Source organism: Pelodiscus sinensis, chromosome 3 (genome assembly GCF_049634645.1).
Source record: "Pelodiscus sinensis isolate JC-2024 chromosome 3, ASM4963464v1, whole genome shotgun sequence".
Lineage (NCBI taxonomy): Eukaryota > Metazoa > Chordata > Testudines > Trionychidae > Pelodiscus > Pelodiscus sinensis.
The window spans coordinates 60,483,955-60,505,652 of record NC_134713.1 but is presented as its reverse complement, the minus strand read 5'-3'; the positions used below and the strand labels follow the sequence as shown (position 1 = coordinate 60,505,652).

The window sequence follows — 21,698 nt, the reverse complement described above, 5'->3', positions numbered from 1 at the left end:
TACGAGGAACACCTTTTTTTTTTTTTTTTTTTTTTTGAAAGTGCTCTTTTGAAAAAAGTCACTATGTAATGCAAACTGCACTTTTTCGAAAGAGTATCTAGACTGTAGTACTTTTTCGAAAGTACTGGTTGTAGTCTAGATGCTCTTTTTTGAAAGAGGCTTTTTTCGAAAGTATCTTTTGAAAAAGCCTCTTTTGAAAGAGGCTTGTTGTCTAGACATAGCCCAAGACTGCAGCTGTCTTAGTTACAGAGGTCATAGGCCTTGATGGAGAATGAAATAGTGGTGCTCTCCAGTTCCTTTGAGTATTCTCCTTACCCAATTATCATTGCTTCAGTCTTTGCTTGATACATTTTGAACAGGCAAGCTTGGTGCCACATAACTCCAGATAAAGAGGAGCTGGTAACTGGAATATATGCTGTGCCTGGATCATTTCAGAGCTGCTATTCCTAGAATTGGGAGCTAATGAAGCATTCTTTGGTAATGTGATTTACTCCTTTACAGCTGGGGGAAAAAGTTCAGTTTGGAGTTAAACTCCTATGAGAAACTATGTATATTACTATTTACAATGATTTTGGAGAGCTTTATATTTTAAATTTTAACACTGCATTTTAAGCATTAATTGTTTCAATTGAAGGTGTTCAACTTTATCATGCTTGTTTCCAGTGTCCTCCAAACATACAGGTCTGACTGTTCTTCCTTAAGACACTGATCTGACATGGAAATGTACTTTACTGTTTGCAAGTGGATAAAATATCAGTGTTCAATCTGCCAGAATCTCCCTAAAGTGTATCATTTGCAATGTGGTGTTGATTTTAAAATGTTAGATTTGTATCTGTAAGCATTTAACACAATGTGTAGATGCAAATATTAAATCAGTTTCTCCATTTTTTTCATAAGATGAACTCAGGGATCTGATTTTCATTTCTATACTTTGCGACATCACTAACCCTTAATATGTGGTGTCCTCAACTGATGTAGACAAAATTCCCCTAAACATGATATTAGTGCAACAAGAAAATATTCTAGGTTGCAGACTATTCTACCTAAAATTGACATTGTGACTGGGTAACCCAAAGTTGCTGAGCACTTACAACTTTTATTGGTTTCATTGAGATGTGTGGGCATTCCACATCTCTGGAAAAAACAAGCCATACCTATCGATCCATATCTTCCTGGCAGAAAGAACTACCCAATTGATATTACGTTGGGCACAAAACTCTTTTCAGAGAAAGTGGTGGCTCATTGGTTTATTTCCATTTTTCAGGGAAAATGTTTAATGTTTAACAGGAGGAATTTTTTTTAACCTCAAGATGTCCAGTGGAGGGAAAATGCTATAAAAATCAATTTTCTTTTTTACAATATTTTAATGCTTCAAATAGCTACAATTATAGTTGGAGACAATTCAAAAGACCAGATGTAAAGGAAAGACTTACTGTTAATAAAAGTCATGGACATTGAGTCAGGTTTGATAAGAAACTACGAGAGGTGGAAAGGAGACCTATGTGCTATATGAAGTAATGATGGTGATTGATTTGGTCAGTTATTGAATCAGTAGTAGGCAGTCAGTATTTATCCAATATGAGATTAACAAGCACTTGCACTGGGCATTCCTGACTACTCAAGTCAGGTTACTTAAACAACTCATGCTACACTTTCTTGAACAGCTAAACTCGGTGTCCTGACCAAACCCAGTAACCAAATTCTGCCTGTTTGTGGATAATCCCTGTCATAATTATGTAAGAATATTTAATGTCTCTTACTTTGTGTACTGAATGTGCTATTATACTGCTATGCTAAATCCTGGAGGTGACGGCATTTTATCTGTGAGTGATGTTACAAACTAGGTTTATGCAATGTTTTATGTCTTTTTGCAACACAAAACTTAAAAATATGCCAGTTACAGTATATCTTTCTTTTGTAGGAGTTAGTGATGTAGATATTGCATTACGTGAAGAGATGCATGTTATCTAATATCAGAAAATATAATGATAGACTATTGTGTTATGGCTTTAAGAACAGAAAATATATCAAGCCTTTTATTTTGTGGTTCCATCTGGGTACATCTGATCATTTTTTATACACATCTCTTACAGGCTTTGGAGGTTCTTTTATTGCTCCCTCGCCATCGCCATCACCTGTTACTCCAGCTCAAACCACCTTATTACAGCCCAATTTTGAAGCAGCTTTTGGAACATCACCATCAACTGGTAGCAGCTCATTTGATACATCAGGTGAGGGAAGGGTTTCCCTTGTGCATACTCAGAACAAATGTGTTCATTCAACACTTAACATAAATGGTAGTTATTAGTACTCTTAATTTGAAGGATCTAAAAATAATGCTAATGGGTATCAGTATCTCCCATCACTTATTCAGTTGAAAGAGAAAACATCAGAGTTAGTACCATAAGCACAGACTAGCAATTGGGCTAGTACTAGGAAATCTTTCCTTGATTCCCTTCTCTTTTCTCAATTTTCAGCAGAAACCAAATATAAATGTGTCATCCCTTTTGCACGTGCTTATCTGCATGACTCTTAGGTGTTATTGGAGGAAAAACACAAACACTTTGTACTGTATATTCAGCATATGGGCATGTGATCTTGCTGCTGTTGCTGAAGATCTTGAGTTGCATGGCACCCAGAGTTAGACAAAACTGAAATCAAGATAGTGTTCTTTGCTTGACATGAAGCTTAACTTTTCATCACTGCTGTCATTTTGTTTGTATCTCTTCCATTCTACACTTTCCATGCTGGGTCCTTGCTACAAATTTACAATTGGTGAGTTCTGCAACTAAATGAGTAACACAGAAATCTGAGTAGTACTGCTGTTTGATTATTTGGTTGCTTGCCAGTGCATAATATGCTACACTTGCCTGTTGAAGTAACATTAGCATGCAAATAAAAGGTAGATCAGAATATTTACTGTGGTGGAACAAAGCAATATAGGTTATTTTAAAAATCATAGTGGGCTAACCAACAGTAAAGAAGCAGTTTCCTGAAGACAACATCTGCCCTGGGGAAGTTGGGTCTGTCAATGTGGATGAAGAGTACCAATGACTGTTCTCTTGATCCCTTTAATTGATATGTTAGAGAAACCTGTTATCAATTAAAACATTTTAAAATCTCTAGCTTTCTGGCCTCTATTACAACAAATTGTACCTTTTTTTCCCCCTCCCCAAAGAGCTTAGAAAAGCTAACTAGTAGAGGGGGCAGTGCTCTAATGTTTTTTAGATGGTTATCCAGTTTAAAAAAAATGCATTTTTGACCATTTAGGCATGTATTGTTCTAGTCTTCATTGGTATACTTTTATTTCAGGGTAATTCTGCATTTCAGTGTCTTAGTACAATATCATGCATGCCCTGTTAGAATTCTTTCATGTGAAATGATGTATTAGTAATACCTGTGTAGTGATTGTCTGTACTTTGATCATTTGTTGACGTACTACTATGCTGTAATGTTACTTAAAGGAATATTACAGTAAAGGTTACTAGCCTAAACTACTGTTTTCTTAAATTCTAGCGTTTGATGGTTTAGGTGATCTTCTTATGCCAACTATGATTCCATCTGGTCAGTCGGTAGCAACTTCAGCTGTTACTGCTTCAGCAGCAAGCAAAGGTCTTGGAAGTGATCTTGATTCATCTCTCGCAAGTTTAGTAGGCAGTAAGTCACACAACTGCTTTGGGTTTTTAAAGTGACCTATAATTTTGACTGCTCGACTCATTCAACTTACTGAGAAGATTTGGTTTGATGGTACATAAATATCATCTGTGCTTCATGTCAGTCTGCTGAACCTTTCAAAAGTCCTGCTTCTCTCTGGAAGCCATTGCCACATACTACAGTCCTCCTCTGTAGGGGGACAGGGGAACAAGGCACTTAGGTTTTCATGGCTCTGTGAATGGAAGTTCCTGGTCTTGTGCCAAAGTTTGAGCTCCATCTTAGAGATTCTGTTTTCAGGCACATTAAATTGGTCAGTTCTGCACACAAAGGGACATTTGCACATTGGTTTCTTGAAAACAGGTTTTTCAAGCTTAGATACTTCAAACAGACTGGAGCACAGATCTAAAAATTAGAACTTAATGTTATAGAGCTACATTAAGCTGAAGGAGTGTCTAAGAGTTGTCAGTCAGACCTGGTAAAAGTCAGCAGATACTGAGTGATAGCTGAAACAATAGAAGCCACTGCCAGCATGGTAAGGCCTGAGCAGAGGCAAAATAATTTGGTCTAAGGCTTTTCTCTGATTACACATGTAGAGATACAGCACTGTGATTGGTTGCACTTAAGTCCCTATGTAAAAGGAAATAAAACTCAGTCAGCAGACAGCAGGAAATAGTATCATATGGTTGGAAGCGATCTCAGGAGGTCGTAGTCCAACCCCCCCAGCCCAAACCAGGACTAACCCCAACTAAATCATCCCAGCCAGGTCTTTGTCAAGCCAGGACTTCAAAACCTCTAGGGATGGAGATTCCTCCACCTCCCTAGGTAACCCATTCCAGTGCTTCACCCCATCCTAGTGAAGTAGTTTTTCCTAATGTCCAACCTAGACCTCTCCCACTGTAACTTGAGACCATTGCTCCTTGTTCTGCCACCTGTCACCACTGAAAAGCTTGTCTCCATCCTCTTTGGAAGCCCCCTTCGGGTACTAAAGGCTGCTATCAAATCCCCCCTCACTTTCTCTGTAGACTAAGCCCAAATCCCAACCTGTAACCCATGTGCTCCAGCCCCTTAAGCATTTTTGTTGCCCTCCACTGGACTTTCTCCAATGCGCCACATCCTTTCTGTAATGGGGTGCCCAGAATTGGATACAATACTCCAGATGTGACCTCACCAGTGCCATATAAAGGGGAATAATCACTCCTAGATCTACTAGCAATACTTCTTCTAATGCACCCTAATATGTCATTAGCCTTCTTGGCTACAAGGACACCTTTGTAGTACAAGATGCAGTAGAGTATGGCCCTGGGAGAAGTCAGAGTGCTTTTTTGAGACGTGTACTCACTAAGAAATCACACTGGATTTCTGAGCAAGAAAACTGTTACTACTTTTTCAGGGAAACAAGACTTAAGTACTTTCTTTGTAAACAGAATTACACACAAAAAACCTCACGGCTGTGTCTACACTGGCACCCTTTTCCATAAAAGGGATGCTAATGAGACACTTCGAAATTGCAAATTCCACAGGGGATTTAAATATCCCCCGCAGCATTTGCATGAACATGGCTGCCGCTTTTTTCCGGCTCGTGGTTTTGCCAGAGAAAAGCGCCAGTCTAGATGGGATCTTGCGGAAAACAAGCCCTTTACCATAAGATCCCTTACTCCTACTTGAAAGGGCTTATTTTCCACAAGATCCCGTCTAGACTGGTGCTTTTCTCTGGCAAAACCCCGAGCTGGAAAAAAGCGGCAGCCATGTTCATGCAAATGCCGCGGGGGATATTTAAATCCCCCGCGGCATTTGCAATTCCGACTGGTCTTATTAGCATCCCTTTTCCGGAAAGGGGTGCCAATGTAGACACAGCCCACTTTTAAAATATGGCATGAAAAATACCATAGATGTTGCACTGTTCCATGCTTCTTAATGACATCCTTTAATATGTATTTGCTTTACAAGCAGATTTTTTTTTGTCAGTCCTGAAAACAACTAATCAACAAGAGCGAAGCTGGCTGCTTCTCTTCTTTTTCAGGATCACTAGTAAATGATCCTTTAAATAAAATTCCATCCTCAGTTACTCCTTTGTATCTCTGGGCAGAGGATATGCACAAGTGAAATGCAGAAGAATTTTGATCTTCAGGATATCAATTGGTCTTGTAAATGACAGACATAGCCAGTTGATGCATACATAAGTCCTATTCTGGAAGTGCAATGCACAATTGTTTAATTTTGAAAGGATATTGTTAAAGACCAACTTATTTGCACACCTACATCCACATGGCTGGAACTTCTCACAAGTATGACTAGATAACCTAGATTTGCCACTTGCATCCATGACTGCCATATTTATATTTTATTTTGCACACTTACATAAATACATGTACAAGTAAACAGTGATACTGGCCCTAACATGTTTATTTAATATGTTAAATAAATGTTAAGTTCTTAAAAGACCAAGCTTGTCATTAGGAAATCATTGAAACTGGTGTGCTTCATATTATAGCTTTCATCATTTAGAGGGCTTTTAGAAAAAATGAGCACTACTTCTACGATTGTGCTGTTAGATCTGTTTTGTTCGGGTGCACAAATTTTTAGATTAAAAGAATTTGACAGAATCCTTCATTTAACTGTATAAACAAGTAACTTTTTATCCCATTTTCATGTCTGACTTTCAGATCTTGGAATTTCTGGTACCACATCAAAAAAGTAAGTTCTGAATTTTGGGAGGTTTATTGTTTAAAAATGTTGGTCCTTAAAGCACTTGAGATTAATAAAATTGAAAGTTTGAGACCTTCCCTCCCCCCCCTTTACATACAAAATTCTGTCAAATGCACCAGTAGTCAGTTTCACTAGTTTTCTTGTATAGTCTGTCAGTTTCTATACTAATAAGGTGATGTACTTTTAAAGAAATAAGAAAATGGGTATTTGTAAAACAACAGCATTGACAGGGTAACTGGAAAAATTTAGCTCCTGAAACTACGTGAAATATATTGTTTTAAAACTGATGGTGTCTAAGTTCACATTGTCTCTTTGTCTTTATGCTGAGCTCTGCATTTAGATACCATTTCTTTGATTGACTCCACTGATTAGTGAGCTGGTTCACAACCTCTACTTAGAATGAGCTAACGGGAGGGTAAGGGGGGAAGCCCAGGGTATCGTGACTAACGCTGCCTTTCTTTGAAAACAGGAGAGTATAAAATTTACTTTAGTTATCGTGTGGCTCTCTTCTGCCATATCTCTTGTTCCTCAAGTGATTTGCCCACTTTCTCAGTTACAGCGTAAAACAATCAGTCCCAATTTAGGGTGCAGTCCCAGCTCCACTGAAGTAAAAATCAAGATGACTTCAGTGGAGTCAGGATTTCACCCAAAGTTTCCAATAGAGTCTTTCCCACTTGTCTCATCAAACAAGCCCTACATTTGTAAAGCAGGGTGTTTAACAGTCAGATTTTTTTGTTTCCTTTTTAGCTGGCTTGGAGTTGGAGGGTGGGCAACTTCAACACTGTCCGAGTTTGGAGGTTCTACTAGTTTTTTCATTTGCCTCAAATCTTGGTAGTGTGTATGGTTTTTCCCCTGTAGTGTCTTTTTGTTAAAGTTTCAAACTTTGGGCTACCCCTTACTAATCATTTTTCATCTTAGAAGGGGTGAAAATATTCTTCCTCTTCTTTCTGAATGTTTGTTTGTTTTTATAGATCTTCTATCTTACGACTTAACTACCAGTTCTGAAGAGAAAAGCCATCCTTTTTTTCTGCTACAGCTTTCTGAACAAGATTTTTAGTTGTGAAATGTCTTTATCAATAGTAGCATTTAAGTGCCAATCTCTCACATTTTGCTTTAATATACATTGTATTTTCCCTTCTAGATTGATACATATAGGTTAATGTGAATATAGCACGAAACAATGTTTTTGCATTCTTCCATATTGCTGCTTATTCAATGTTAATGGTGAAAGCCTTTAAATCTCATTAATTCTGTTTTTATCTTTTAACACAAGACTATTATAAACTTGGCAATTTAGTTGCCATAGCCAATGACTGTCACAGAAATTGTGAATAAATAATCTTCGGTGTGCACTGAATACATTCAAGAATTTCTCAACTGCCCTGTGGCAGACTCATGTGGCTGCTATCTTTGTTTAACGTTTGTGAATTAATGTGCATACATACATTCAAAGTGTTTAGTTTGTACATTCAATATAGAGTTTTATTCTTACTTGTATCTCTCTGCTTCTGCTCACCTATTAGGGGAGACCTTCAGTGGAATGCTGGAGAAAAGAGATTGACAGGAGGTGCTAACTGGCAACCAAAAGTAGCACCTGCAACATGGTCAACTGGTGTTCCTCCAACTGGTCCCTTGGTACGTAGTTTTGTACTGTAATTAGTCTTAACACTTCATGTCCCCAATTGATGATGGGAATAGTTACAAAATATTGTTGTGAACACAAAATGGTGTTTCTCCATGTGGTTCTGGGAGACTGAATATTCATCAATGTGTTAAACATGTTGTGAGATCAGAGTTACTTTAATTGTCTCGATCTGTAGAGAAATACTGTAGTTACTTCTATGATGATGTGATTAATACTGGCAAATGTTGATATAAGACAATTAATGTCTTTTGGGCCAGATCCTCAAGTGATGTACATTGGCATCATGGAATTACACTGACTAGCACCAGCTCGAGATCTGTGTAAATTGGTCACAGAGTGGTCCATCACTTGCAAGACAACAGGTGTTTTTTCTTGTTGCAACTTGAGCAAAAAGTTTCATTGGGGAAACTAAACATTTTGTGCAGTCATACTATCCACTTCCATTTAAGGTGGGTGTGGTATTTTGAAGAATAAATTAGTTATAATTTCAACTTTTCTTCTTACCAGAAAGTCTGGGCAAATTTCTGTGGTGCAAGTTAACTTCATTTTGAAGTGCTTTTAAATCTACTTATGCCTCTTTTTAAACTAAACTTCAAAATGCTAGCTGCTCTTTGCCTGCACTACAATTCTTACAGCTGGCTTAAAGTTAGATGGGAATTCTCATTAATCTATTAATGTGGTTGGATGTCCATGTCTTTGTTACTGGATACTTAATCCACTAGCTATTGTAGCACATTCATGAGAAACAACTTTGTAATAAGTTCTTTTATGAAAATCAAGTTTAAAGACCGTGGTTTCAATATAGCCTCATTTCCAACACACATTAGGGAAAAAATAAGGCCTGGATGCATGTGGAAATTTATAATGAAATATGGAACTTCTAGTTGTCCATTCAAACTCAGACAAGATTGATTGTAACTGGAAGTAGTCACTATCTGATAGGAATTGACTGGTCTATGTTAAATGGCTTGGGTGGCTTTGGTAGAGTTCATAACTAGTGTCTGAAGCCAGCAAAAAAAAAAATCTGCCATGGAAGTTAAAACCCTTTAAGTCCTTTCAGGGCAGTTTTGAGATGCATTGCTCTGCCAATGCTGACCAACTGCTGCCATCACCTGTGCTGTCCGTTCTCTGGCTGTGTCCAGGGTATCATATGACTTTTTTTTTTGTGAGTTCTAAGTTCATGCGAAAATGTTAGCTAAATGATTCTTTGCTGCTGCTATTTTAAGTTAGTCATTCTTCCTGTTTCTGTGAACTTTAATAGTTCTAGGAACTTTTGGAACTTTCTTTAAATATTCAGGGAGCTGAATATTACTAATTGTCCAATGTCTATAACTGAGGGTACATGTGGCTCTACATAACTATTTTTGTCTTTTACTGTTATCAAAACTTATATAAAGTTGCTAGTCTTCAGGCAAACCTACCTGTATTTGTAAAGATGGGCATTCAAAAGCTTGGCTTTGTAACATAATTTGCCAAACTTGTGCTCTGGACCATTGTAGATGTGTACTGCAAAGGTAGTGGTGGCTCTTAGGCTTCTAAGGAGTGGTGGGGGGGGGGAGCGGGGAGACCTATTAGCTGATTTTTCTACCCCTTTCCTGAGAAGAGATGACACAGTTAAACTGCCTCCATCCTGAATCTAGTGCTAGCTCTCCAAAGCATCTTCAGTAATTCTTGATGATCTGTAAAATTAAACTGAAACCACGGACCCTCTGGATTATCATTGTGCTGTTTGGGGATTCAGTTTCAGTTAAAAGAAGTGTAACAGATAAAGCAAGTAACACTGAGACCTTCCAGAGGAATTCCTAAAATTGCCATTTACTCCTAGTGCAAATAGAACAGGTAAAGAGCCTATAGAAAATAACAGCTGTATGCAAATGCCTCCCTGTCATGTTTTTGCTGCTCTGGAAGCCTTTTGGGTAGTCCTTTCAGAATTGTTCTCCTCCAGTCGAGCCACACCTTTTTATCCTGGGTGGTATGAGAGGAGACCCTGGTAAGAGTGATCACCCTCTTTTTCTCCCCCTCCTCCCCCCCACAAAGCAACTCCTGTCCCTGGACAGGTGACTTGTTACTTGGTTATTGCCATCATAAGTCCAAACGTAGGGACTCTATTTCCCTTGGTCTGCAGCCAGCTCATTGCTCTAGGATGTTTCCATTTAAATAAAAGACCATCTAGGTTAATGAGCTTCAGGGGGTAGCCAAATTAGTCTGTTACAGAAAAAAACAACAAATTGTCTGGTAGCACTTTATAGACTAACAAAACATGTAGATGGTATCATGAGCTTTCGTGGGCAAAGCCTACTTCTTCAGATGACCAGAATTATGAATAGGGGATATGAAAACTCAAAATAAATAGGAGGAAAGGGGAGGGGTAGAGAAAGATGCTCTGTCTCCCACCCCCATTCCTGTTTGCTGGAGAATGGGTGTTAGACCAAAGCAGGTAAAAATCAAAGTCAGTAGATAAATTGCTAAGGCAGGATGGACACCATTCAGAAAGCTGTTAGCACCTCAGTGATAAAGTCCCCACCATCCCAAATCTTGATTGAGCCCAGTAGCATGTGAATTGAATTTGTGTATTTGGCTTGAGGAGCTGGCCTGTGACAAGACTGCCACCTGCAGATCTGTTAGAGTATGGTTAAGCAAGCAGAAATGTTCTCCCATGGGTTTCTGAGTATTCCCTTTACATATATCCGATTTGTGTCCATTGTTCTTTCCTGCAGAAAACGTCGAGTTTGACCAATATATATAGCAGAGGGGCACTGTTGGCATTTGATGGCGTAGATCAAATTGCAATCAAATAACCCTTTGATTTTGTGGCTTATGTTGTTTGCTCCAGTGATGACTTCGTCAGTGTAGATATGTGGGCAGAGTTGGTATCTTTTCTGGTTGCAGGGCCGGATTCCTGGAGGCTTATGATGAGGTTGTGTGGTATGGTTATCAGAAAGAATAAGTTTCAGATTAAGCAAGAATAGGTTTTTCTCCTAAGGCCTCTGAGAGTAAGGGATCATTTTCCAAGATGGGTTGTAGATTGTGTATAATGCGTTGGAGGGGTCTGAGTTGTAGACTGTAGGTAACAACAAGAGGAGTTATGTTATTTTCTCTTTTGGGTCTGTCTTGAAGTAGTTCATGTCTGGGTATTTTTTTGGCTCTGTCAATTTTTTTCACTTCCCAGGTGGGTATTTCAGTTTTATGAATGCTCTGTAAAGATCTTGTAGGCGATTGCCTCTTTCTGTGGGGTTGGAGCAAATCCAGTTGTGTTGTAGGGCTTGGCTATATACATTTGATTGAAAAATGTCTGAGATGGGAGCTGGAAGCATGAAGGTAAGTGTAGTGGTCGGTGCATTTCCGATATAGGGTGCTTGAGAGTTGTCCATTATTTAACTGTACTGCAGTGTCCAGGAAGTGTATTCCCCATGTGGACTGGTCCAGGCTGAGGTTGACAGTGGGGTGAAAGTTGTTGAAATCCTTGTGGAATTCAAGAGTCTCTTTTCCGTGGGTCCAGATGATGATGTCGTCATCAAAGTAGCATAAGAAAAGTAGTGGTGTTAAGGGGTGAGAACTGAGGAAACATTCAAGGTCTGCCATAAAGGTGTTGGCATATTGTGGTGCCGTGCGTGTGCCCATGGCTGTGCCGCTGATTTGGAGATAGAAATTGTTTCTGAATTGGAAGTAGTCGTGAGTGAGGACAAAATTGCAGAGCTCTGTAATCAGGTGTGCAGTGTTATTGGGGATGGTGTTTCTGATGGCCTGTAATCCATCTGTGTGTGGAATATTGGTGTAGAGAGCTTCTATATCCATGGTGACCAGGATGGTATTTTCAGGGAGATTACTGATGATTTGGAGTTTCCTCAGGAAGTAAGTGGTATCGCAGAGGCACACACATGGCACCACAATATGCCAACATCTTTATGGCTGACCTTGAACAACTTAGAATATGGTTAGGCAAGCAGAACTTTATATAACAGATCTGCAGGTGGCGATCTTGTCACAGGCCAACTCCTCAAGCCAAATACACAAGGAAAGCCTGGAATTACATTATATACACAAATTCAATTCACATGCTACTGGGCTCAATCAAGATTTGGGATGGTGGGGACTTTATCACCGAGGTGCTAACAGCTTTCTGAATGGTGTCCCTCCTGCCTTAGCAAGCTATCTACCGACTTTGATTTTTACCTGCTTTGGTCTAACACCTATTCTCCAGCAAACAGGAATGGGGGTGGGAGACAGAGCATCTTTCTCTACACCTCCCCTTCCCTTCTCCTATTTATTTTGAGTTTTCATATCCCCTATTCATAATTCCGGTCATCTGAAGAAGTGGGCGATGCCCACGAAAGCTCATGATACCATCTACATATTTTGTTAGCCTATAAAGTGCTACCAGACCATTTGTTGTTTTCATCTAGGTTAATGTCTCTTGAAAGATTTCTCTAGTTAGAACAAACTCTGCATTCCTACAGGTGAAGAGCTATCGGCCTCAGTTTTTGACTGAACTACCCAAGAGATAACAGGCAAAAGTGAAGGTGGAGCATTCTGAACAATGAGAATGGCATATATCAAAACAAAACAGTGTGCAGACTGATACGCATACAGACATACGCTAATCCATCACAGTAATTAATTGGCTAGGATCTGTAGCACTCTTATTATGTTACTCATCTTGGATCAAGATAAACAATCCCTGATTTACTGTGTTTCGTGTTATTAAAGTAGGAATTACATGACCTTTTTTTTTTTTTTTTTTTGAAAGCTTATTAAAGTTCTTACCTGTCCTAATAGTTCCATAGTTTTTTGCAAAAAACTAATTTATAATCTCCCTTGCTGCAGATTTAAGCCCAATATTTTTTGGACATTAAGAACAATTGATCACTCACTGCCTTTTTATAACTGCCCTTAACCTATTTGAAGACTCTTATTGGGTAAGAAGTGAAATGGGAAATAGCATTACAGTTCTGTACAAAAGATTTCTCTTGCCATCATTTTCTGATTAGATTTGATTAAGATATGGATAATATAGAAGCTATTTTCAGAATTCTTAGTTCTGTCTACAGAGTAGAGTTTATCATGCAAATCCTAGTGAATATCTAAAATCTAATATCCTTGATACTTTTGAAGAAACCAAATTTTGACATTTCTGATGACTAATTCTCAGTGTTTTGAGCATGAAAATGGCTGAATTGCCTTACAAGGTGAGGTGCTGTGTAAGTCAGGTAACATCTGCTGCCTACCAATATTTATTACAACAATTCTGATGAACTGACGTTTTTGATCTTGAAGTACAGTAAGATTTTCCCACACTTTAATTTCAACAGTGACTATGTAGAATGCTAGAGATTCTCATCTGTGGGGTCATTTGGGTTTCAGACAGGAACTGTGCCTCCAGCAAGTGCTATTCCTCCTGCCTCAGGTGCCCCCCCTGTTGCACAGCCAGGAGCAGGATTTGGAATGGTAAGTGAGACTTTCCTTCATTTGAATAACTTTTCCTAATTGTTTTAGCAACCTTATCTATTTTAACATCTTAATTTTGCAGCCTCCTCCTGGAACAGGTGTGTCCATGATGCCTCAGCAGCCAGTTATGTATGGACAGCCTATGATGAGGCCACCATTTGGAGCTGCAGCTGGACCTGGTGCACAAGTAAGTCTGCTTTTATATGTAAAACACTTAAATGTAAGTTTTTAAAATTAGAAATAGTGTGCTAGTGGCATAGTTCTCCCCTCTCCCCCCCCCCCCACCCCCCCCCCCGCCCTGCCATTTGCTGTGTAAGCTTTTCCTCCTATTAAACCCTGATGGGAAAGTTGCTTTTTAATACTATTTACAGCACTGAATATCTGCTAAAGAAGAACTTTAATATGCTAGTTTTAAAGTCCACTGAAGTGAATGCAGCATTAGGAGAATAAATCAAATGAAAGTTTTCCTTTATATAAAAAAAGCAAACATGATTCTAGGTTGTATCAACAGGTGTGTTGTAAGCAAAACTCGTGAAGTCATTCTGCTGCTCTACTCTGCGCTCGTTAGGCCTCAGCTGGAGTACTGTGTCCAGTTCTGGGCGCCACATTTCAAGACAGATGTGGAGAAATTGGAAAGGGTACAGAGAAGAGCGACAAGAATGATTAAAGATCTAGAGAACATGACCTATGAAGCCAGGCTTCATGAACTGGGCTTGTTTAGTTTGGAAAAAAGAAGATTAAGGAGCGACATGATAGCAGTTTTCAAATATCTAAAAGGGTGTCACAAGGAAGGAGAAAATTTGTTCCTCTTGGTTTCTGAGGACAGGACAAGGAGTAATGGGCTTAAAGTGCAGCAAGGGAGGTTTAGATTGGACATTAGGAAAAAATTCCTAACTGTCAGGATGGTCAAATATTGGAATAAATTGCCAAGGGAGGTGGTGGAATCTCCCCCTCTGGAGATATTTAAGAACAGGTTAGATAGACATCTGTCAGGGATGGTGTAGACGGAGCTTGGTCCTGCCTTGAGGGCGGAGGGCTGGACTCAATGACCTCTCGAGGTCCCTTCCAGTCCTATGATTCTATGATATGTGCTATTTCCTTCTGTGTCCCAACAGAAAAGTTGGTTGTTGAATTATCAGTGAGAATGAAGAGATGGATTTGAAAAGACTCCCCATCCCTTCCCTTAAAAACCTTCTATTGTTGTATTTCACTTAAACAAGGTGCAGTCAGGCAGATCACTGCCCGACACAGCAGTGTTATTGGAAATATTTGGTAGATAATAACTTGAGATGCCCTTTCCCTAAAATACTCTGTCAATCTCATTTCTTGTCTGCTTGGGAACAACTGTCATTTAGGGACTACAGGCCCTGGTTGAAATTCTATATTTCTTACAATATATACAGTGCCTTGCACATAGGGACCCTGATCTTGGTTTGGATATGTATGTGTGAAGTAACACATTATTACCAATGATTTTTTTGTAAAGTCTGAAGAAATGTTTAAATTATGGCTGTATTGTGTTGTATATAAAATTTGTATAATGACATTTCAGATGATCTACAGTAACAGTTGCATCTGTTAGATATAATCTTAGGTATTCACTCAATCAAATTCTATTGTATTTCTGATCTAATTCTAAGGGAGAGTATATGGTATATGAGACACAAAGAAAGGTGTGTGATAGGCAGGACTTGTAGCACTGCCTAATGAAGTTGTCTGACACATCCCACTGGAAGACTGTTTTCACTTGCTTCTAACATTGTCAACCTGAGGTGAAATTTTCCATGCAGGATGTCCTCTTCCAGTTGAAATGTTTTGAAAAGCTTCTGCCAAACAGTTCAGATCAAGACTTCTGAAAAAATGTTGGTTTTTAACTCATGTTAAATTCTGGCTATCATTTCATTGATTTAAGTTCTGGCATCCTTCTCCCTGCCCTCCCCCCATTTTTGGAACAGTCTGGAGAAATTTGGCAAGGGGATGGCCTTGCTAATAGGGGTGCTTTTTTTGCTGTCCCTGTCAAAATGTGCCCAAATTTGGGCCAAGTTATAAACATTTGAAAAAGTGCTGTTAAATGTGTCCCTCTGCCTCATTCAGACAAAGGATGGACCTTTTATGGGGGTGAATAAGGGTTGTGTAGCAAGGAGGGAGGCTGTCGTGTGTAGAACTCCTGCTTCATTTGTTGCAGAAGCTGGTGAGTGTGTAGTGAATGAGAGAGGAGTTGTAGGAAGAAAAAGGAACGTCTCAGGTCAAGGCAGTTGAATGCTGCTCTGGGGAATAGGTTTAGATCTGTGCCACGGAGTTCCTAGGCGAGGTAACGCCACTTAACCAAACTTCTTATAGGTGGTCACTACTTACTGAGTGCCTGAATTGGCAGCCTGGGGTCTGATTTGTAGAAGTGCTGAGCAAAGCGTAGTTTCCACTGACTTAGGAAGGGAGCATATATAGTGATAGATAATGCAAAATACTCTGAAAAATTGGGTCTGAGATGTCTCAAATTAAGCAACCAAAATTAAGGTCCAAAGCTTCCTCTAATCTCTCTGCCCTTAGGTATCTGAAATGTAAAACAGGGATAACACCTATTCACCTCATAATAGTGCTGAAAATAAATTGTAGGTTTGGCTTTTCCTTTGAGTACAGATTGCTTTTGGCAGTGAACATGAACTACATTATTCTACAAAAATAATTGTATATTCTATACATGCATGTTAAACTATTACTATAAAATATCAATTTAAATTTCCCTCTTACACGATTAATGCTCCTATCAAAGCTCTAACTATCCAGTTAGAAAAGTTGTAATCTATTTGGGTAAGTACATCGGGTATTGAAATGCTCTCTAAACTCCAAATCGTTTAATGGGTACACTGAGCAAAACTTTCACTGTCGCCAAATGTGACTAGTAAATTACTTAGAAAACCTTACCTTAATTTGTCTTGGATTAAAATGTCTACTACATAAGTATTGTCAACTTTGTCGTAATTGTATTTGAAATTAAACACAGGATTCAAACTTTTTAGAAATAACATAAAATGCCTACAGGCAGTCCCCAACTTACGCGGATCCGACTTATGTCGGATCCGCACTTACGAACGGGGCTTTCTCGCCCCGGAGTTCACAGGCAGCGGTCAGCCACCTCGAGCTCCGGGGCGAGAAAAGCTGCTCCTGGTGCCCCTGGTCTGCTGGGGACCGTCTCCAGCAAACCAGGGGCACCGGGAGCAAAGCGGTCCGGCCAGAGCAAAGCCTCAGAGGCGAGGCACCCCGTGCTGCCGCTTTGCTCCCTGTGTCCCTGGTCTGCTGGGGGGGCGGGGGGCGCAGCTAGTGTGCCCCCCCCCCAGCAGACCAGACTTTTGTTGTGGACCCTGGGGCAGAGCAGCTGGGGCGCTGCCGGTTGGTCCTGCAGCGCCGCTCTGGGCACTACTGGACCAACCCGGCAGCACCCCAACTGCTCTGCCCCAAGCGACCTGATTCAGCCGCTGCTGGTCAGTTTCAACAGTGGCTGAATCAGGACTCCTGGGGCAGAGCAGCTGGGGTGCTGCTGGGTTGGTCCAGTAGCGCCGAGGAGCAGTGCTACTGGAGCAACCCAGCAGCTCCCCAGCTGCTCTGCCCCAGGAGTCCCCAAGTCAGCTGTTGCTGAAACTGACCAGCGCTGACTACAGGAAGCCGGAGGCAGAGTTGCTCTGCCCCAGGCTTCCTGGAATCAGCGCTGATCAGTTTCAGCAGCAGCTGACTTGGGGACGCTTGGGGTTCTTAAGTTGAATCTGTATGTAAGTCAGAACTGGTGTCCAGATTCAGCCGTGGTTGAAACTGATCAGTTTCAGCACCGGCTAAATCTGGACGCCAGTTCCGACTTACATACAGATTCAACTTAAGAACAAACCTACAGTCCCTATCTTGTACGTAACCCGGGGACTGCCTGTATAAGTAAAGAATTCTAACTTTGCATGTTTCCATGTGCTTGTTGTGTTGAATGACTCTTCTAATGCTTTTGTATCTTCTTTTGTTTCTTGTCTCCTTTTTTCCCTCTTGTTAGCTCTCTCCAAGCCCTACACCTGCAACTCAGAGTCCCAAGAAACCTCCAACGAAGGACCCATTAGCAGATCTTAACATCAAAGATTTCTTGTAAACAATTAAGGTATTCTCTGTCTGACTTTGAACTTATTCTAGTTATGTATTTGGTTTGCAGCTGCTAGCTAGTACAATATGTAAAACTTTACTACAAGTATCCCCCTTCATTTTTAAGTTTTGGAGAAGAACCTGCACCTCTTTGCAGAAAAATAAAACTCTAAATGCGAAACATGAGGTACATATTAAAGCCCTTTTTTCTAAGTTGAAATACACATATAAATCATAACTTCTTCACTATGCCATCTATTTGATATAAACAGACTAAATTAGTAACTGTATATCTATTCATGTGACTTAATTTTCAGTCAGAACATTTTTACCATGTATTTCATATGTACTCTGTAAACTAAATACCTGTTTGTTTACTATTTTTATTCAGAGTTCATTGTTGTGTAATTTAGTTTCTCAGTTCTAGCCAGTTTTCATTTGTGTAATTTGATTATGAAGGCTATTAGAGTTGGACAGAACATTGGGGCAAAACTGAAAGCGAGGTTATGTTGCCAGAAGTAATTTTGTGGTTTTTGTTTTGGGTTTGTTTTTGGTTTTTGGGCTACCATTGTAATAGATGATTGATAAATTATGACTCTCCTCTTCACATTAATTCTTCTTGTGACCAGTCCTACATTATAATCCTAATTATTTGTGGCTATAAAACTGATTTGATGTCAAACTTGTTATGAGTAAGTGAAATTGAGACTCCCAAATGTGTGGAATCACGCATGTCCTCCAAAGAGGCCAAATCTCTGTTAGGGATGGAAAGGACATTGCCTGCATCCTTTGCTGCTTCCAGCCCGATAGTCTCTCCTTTTTCCTCCCTGTGAAGTGTTACAGGGCACTGCTCTTGGCATAAGTCAGTAGTCCCAACGCAGTGCCCGTGGGCGCCATGGCGCCCGCTGGGGCATTTATGTGCGCCCGCTGAAACATCTGGGCTGGGCAGCTCCGCCCCTGGGGCGGGTGGCGCGTGAGCGGCTCCGGCCACGGGGCAGGTGGCACGTGGGCGGCCCCGCCCATGGGGTGGGCGGCAGCCACGAAAGGCTGGGAACCACTGGCATAAGGCATTGACTAATGTTATGTGGAACAGCCTAGGGGAAACATGGATGCAGAAGGGAACAAACACCAGTGAAGGATATGTTGAGAGAGGGGGAGGGGAAATGAAGGGAGCAGAAATTTGAGAAGAAAATAAAAAAGCAATCAAGGGAAAAGATAGTAACCACAGTTTACCATTGTTTCAAATCTCAAAACATCACAAAATGGGTTAAGGGATCCAGCCAATAAAATATGGGGACCACTGAAGTAGAGTACATACGCTATGAGAAATTGTGTTGAATAGTTTTGTATGTCCATTTATTAGAATTAAACAAGAGAGACAGTGGCTTTTCAACTGAATGTAGATGTATGATTTTCTGTGAAGTCAGTTTCTCATTGTTCTCAGTGCAAGCCACAGCTTATGAAAATGACATCAGAAGGAAATGAGACTACTCTAGGCTTTGCATTTGAGAATTGTCCTGATTCAGTGACTGTAGGCGCTACATCTTTGGTGACACAACTGTAGACAAAGTCAAATTGTGTTTTCCACTGATTGCTTCAATTACACCAGTTGCAGCACAGGTGCCAACTTCATGGGCACTCCAGGACTGAAGCACCCATAGGGAAAAATTTAGCAGATGGCACTTACTGGCCGCCCAGCCCTTCCCTCGGTCCTCTTCTCCACATTGCTTCTTGCCCACTAGTAGCTCTACTGATCTACTCCCCTTCCTCCATAGTGCCTCACATGACCGCAAAACTGCTGTTTTGCAGCCTTCAGAGGCTCTGGGGGGAGCAGGAATAGAGTGCTCAGGGAGGAAAAGGGCACAATGGGCTGAACAGGGTTTTGGAGGAAGGGGTGGAGTGGGGGTGAGGCCTTTGGTGGACGGTGGGTCAAGCACCCCCCAATTAGAGCAGAAGTCCACCTCTATGTGGTGTTGGCTATAGATAATGCTAAATTAGAGTTCTCTTTGAGCACAGGTAACTCATTATAACTAGAACCCAGTGTTTTCAAAGAGCTCTATGTAAGCATGATACAGGCCCCAATATTGCAACTGGACTAACTTGTTGGGGAGACACCTCCATCTGAACTTGTTAGAAAATAGCTAGATTCTTAAATGTTTGTATGAAAGCCACTTGGCCAGTGAGGATTTCCATAGCTGCTTTTAGTATGATAAGGCTGTGCAAACCACTTTTAATCAAATTGGAGTGAAAACACTTGTGTAGCTTTTCCTTCTATGTTTTTGTCTTTACAGCTGCAGTTTTTTCTGACTGGATATTAAAAATGTGTGAGTTTGGAGTCTACAAATCACAGATTGATGCTCAGAGTTTCAAAGGGAGCCACCAGTACCAAACCCAGTGCTTATTCAGACTTTCTCTTACTTCCGAAACGTGTAGCACAGCTGTGAAAGTGAACGTTAGGAATGTGTACTACCTTAGCTGTTATCCCTACTCTCTCTAAAATCGTGTACTTGGGTTATTTGTGTTCTACAGTTTTAAACAATGGATGTATGTTTCTGATGCCTTCTAGTGCTTTTCTGTACCTATTTAATGGGGGCAGATTATGCAGCTGTTGTGTGGTGAGCCATTTGGAGCGATGTGTCTGTGTTTTGAAGGTTTCAATGTATATAACTTTTGACAAACACCTACAATTTCCCTAACAGTTCAGTTTCTTCTTTATCTGTTACAAAATATAGTGTAATAATACCAATAGTAAGAGACACTTAACTAGGCAAAATCTTTGTGTGGAATACATTTTTCCCAGTCACAGGAATTTCAATTGTTGTGAGAAATGTTTTATTTTTGTGGCACCATATATGTTAAGATATTATTATTTAAAGTAATATAAAGGTCAACTTCCATAACATATACTCCTTTCAAGTTATTTTACCAATAATGAGAAATCCTATCTGAAAGGAAACCATATTTATCACTTTTTAACATATATTTTAACTGTTTGAGTTCTTGTTTAAATTCACTTATTTATCAGTTATGGCTAAATGCACTGAAAATAAGTAAAGGGTCAGTTTCTCTCTATGTAGTTGAAAAAAGCATCCGTAGTTGTGCTGGCATTCAAGAATGTCAAATATGAAAGCACTCTTTGGTGTGTCTGTAGTAACACTGCGAGGTTTTTTTTGTCATCTTTCATTTAACTCTTATGTACATCTGTTACTTTAGTGCTTACCTGTTTGTATGCATTAGAGTACCATATTTCCATTCTCCAACTATGCTGTGAGTAGTTTTTGTACGGTTTGTGATTAGATCTCATTCCAGTCCAGAGAATCACACCCTTTACTGTACATGATGTGTTTCTTTAGTTTTTAGTTTGTTCTCACACTGTTTGTGCTGATGGCTTGGCTTAAAATTTTGACTCTTAAATGAGGTCACTGTTGATCAGTGTTACAAGTGGCTTGGCAGCTCTTCGTTCAAAGCATATTGGATTGGAAAGATGTTCACCTAAGTCTTTCAAATTATCTATTTAATCAATGTATGGTACCATTAAAAGTGGTTGTATCTGAATTAACTGTGGGGGTAACATACAATGTAATGGGGGAAAGTTATATAAAGCTAATTTCAAAATAGCTTTTCTTTGTATTTTGGTTTAAGAACCCAGTGCATGTATGCCCTATGAGATGCAATAAACACCTTGATCAAAGTAAATATAAATGCAAACATTGTCTCTTTAATTTCATAAAAGGAAAGATCCAGGATTATAGCCACTAATTAAAGTATACAATGAGTTCTCAATGTATTTGTGGTTTTACAGTTTTAAAAGTGCATGATTTCCCAAATTTATATTGAGGACTATCCCTGAATCCTCTGCTAAACTTTGTATGATAAATGGATATCCCATGTAACACTTTAAAGTTTACATGTCCTTTCAACTAAAATACTGGATTTCACAAAAAATAAAATTCTGTAACATTTAAAAACTGCAATACAACATTTGAATTTAAATCTGTCACTACTGTTTTCCAGATAGGTTTCAAATTCTGAAGCTGATTGTAAAATTGGTTTAAAATTGTCCTAGACTAATACAATGCTGCATAAGCCATTTAAAATAAAACACCGCTTTTAAAACAATTATTATTTACAATAG

The 21,698-nt window shown here is 39.7% G+C and overlaps 1 protein-coding gene across 1 annotated transcript in view; it reads left to right on the top strand.

Annotated features, from left to right (window-relative positions):
* SNAP91 (synaptosome associated protein 91) overlaps nucleotides 1–21,259 on the top strand; it is a 128,752-nt gene extending 107,493 nt beyond the window's left edge. Inside the window, exons 23-30 of the mRNA XM_006124205.4 lie at nucleotides 2,094–2,231; nucleotides 3,517–3,657; nucleotides 6,318–6,348; nucleotides 7,884–7,995; nucleotides 13,367–13,450; nucleotides 13,533–13,637; nucleotides 17,481–17,582; nucleotides 19,855–21,259. Coding sequence (XP_006124267.2) covers nucleotides 2,094–2,231; nucleotides 3,517–3,657; nucleotides 6,318–6,348; nucleotides 7,884–7,995; nucleotides 13,367–13,450; nucleotides 13,533–13,637; nucleotides 17,481–17,573 — 704 coding nt within the window. The 3' untranslated portion in view covers nucleotides 17,574–17,582; nucleotides 19,855–21,259. The remainder of the gene's footprint in view (nucleotides 1–2,093; nucleotides 2,232–3,516; nucleotides 3,658–6,317; nucleotides 6,349–7,883; nucleotides 7,996–13,366; nucleotides 13,451–13,532; nucleotides 13,638–17,480; nucleotides 17,583–19,854) is intronic.
* The last annotated feature ends 439 nt before the right edge of the window (nucleotides 21,260–21,698 follow it).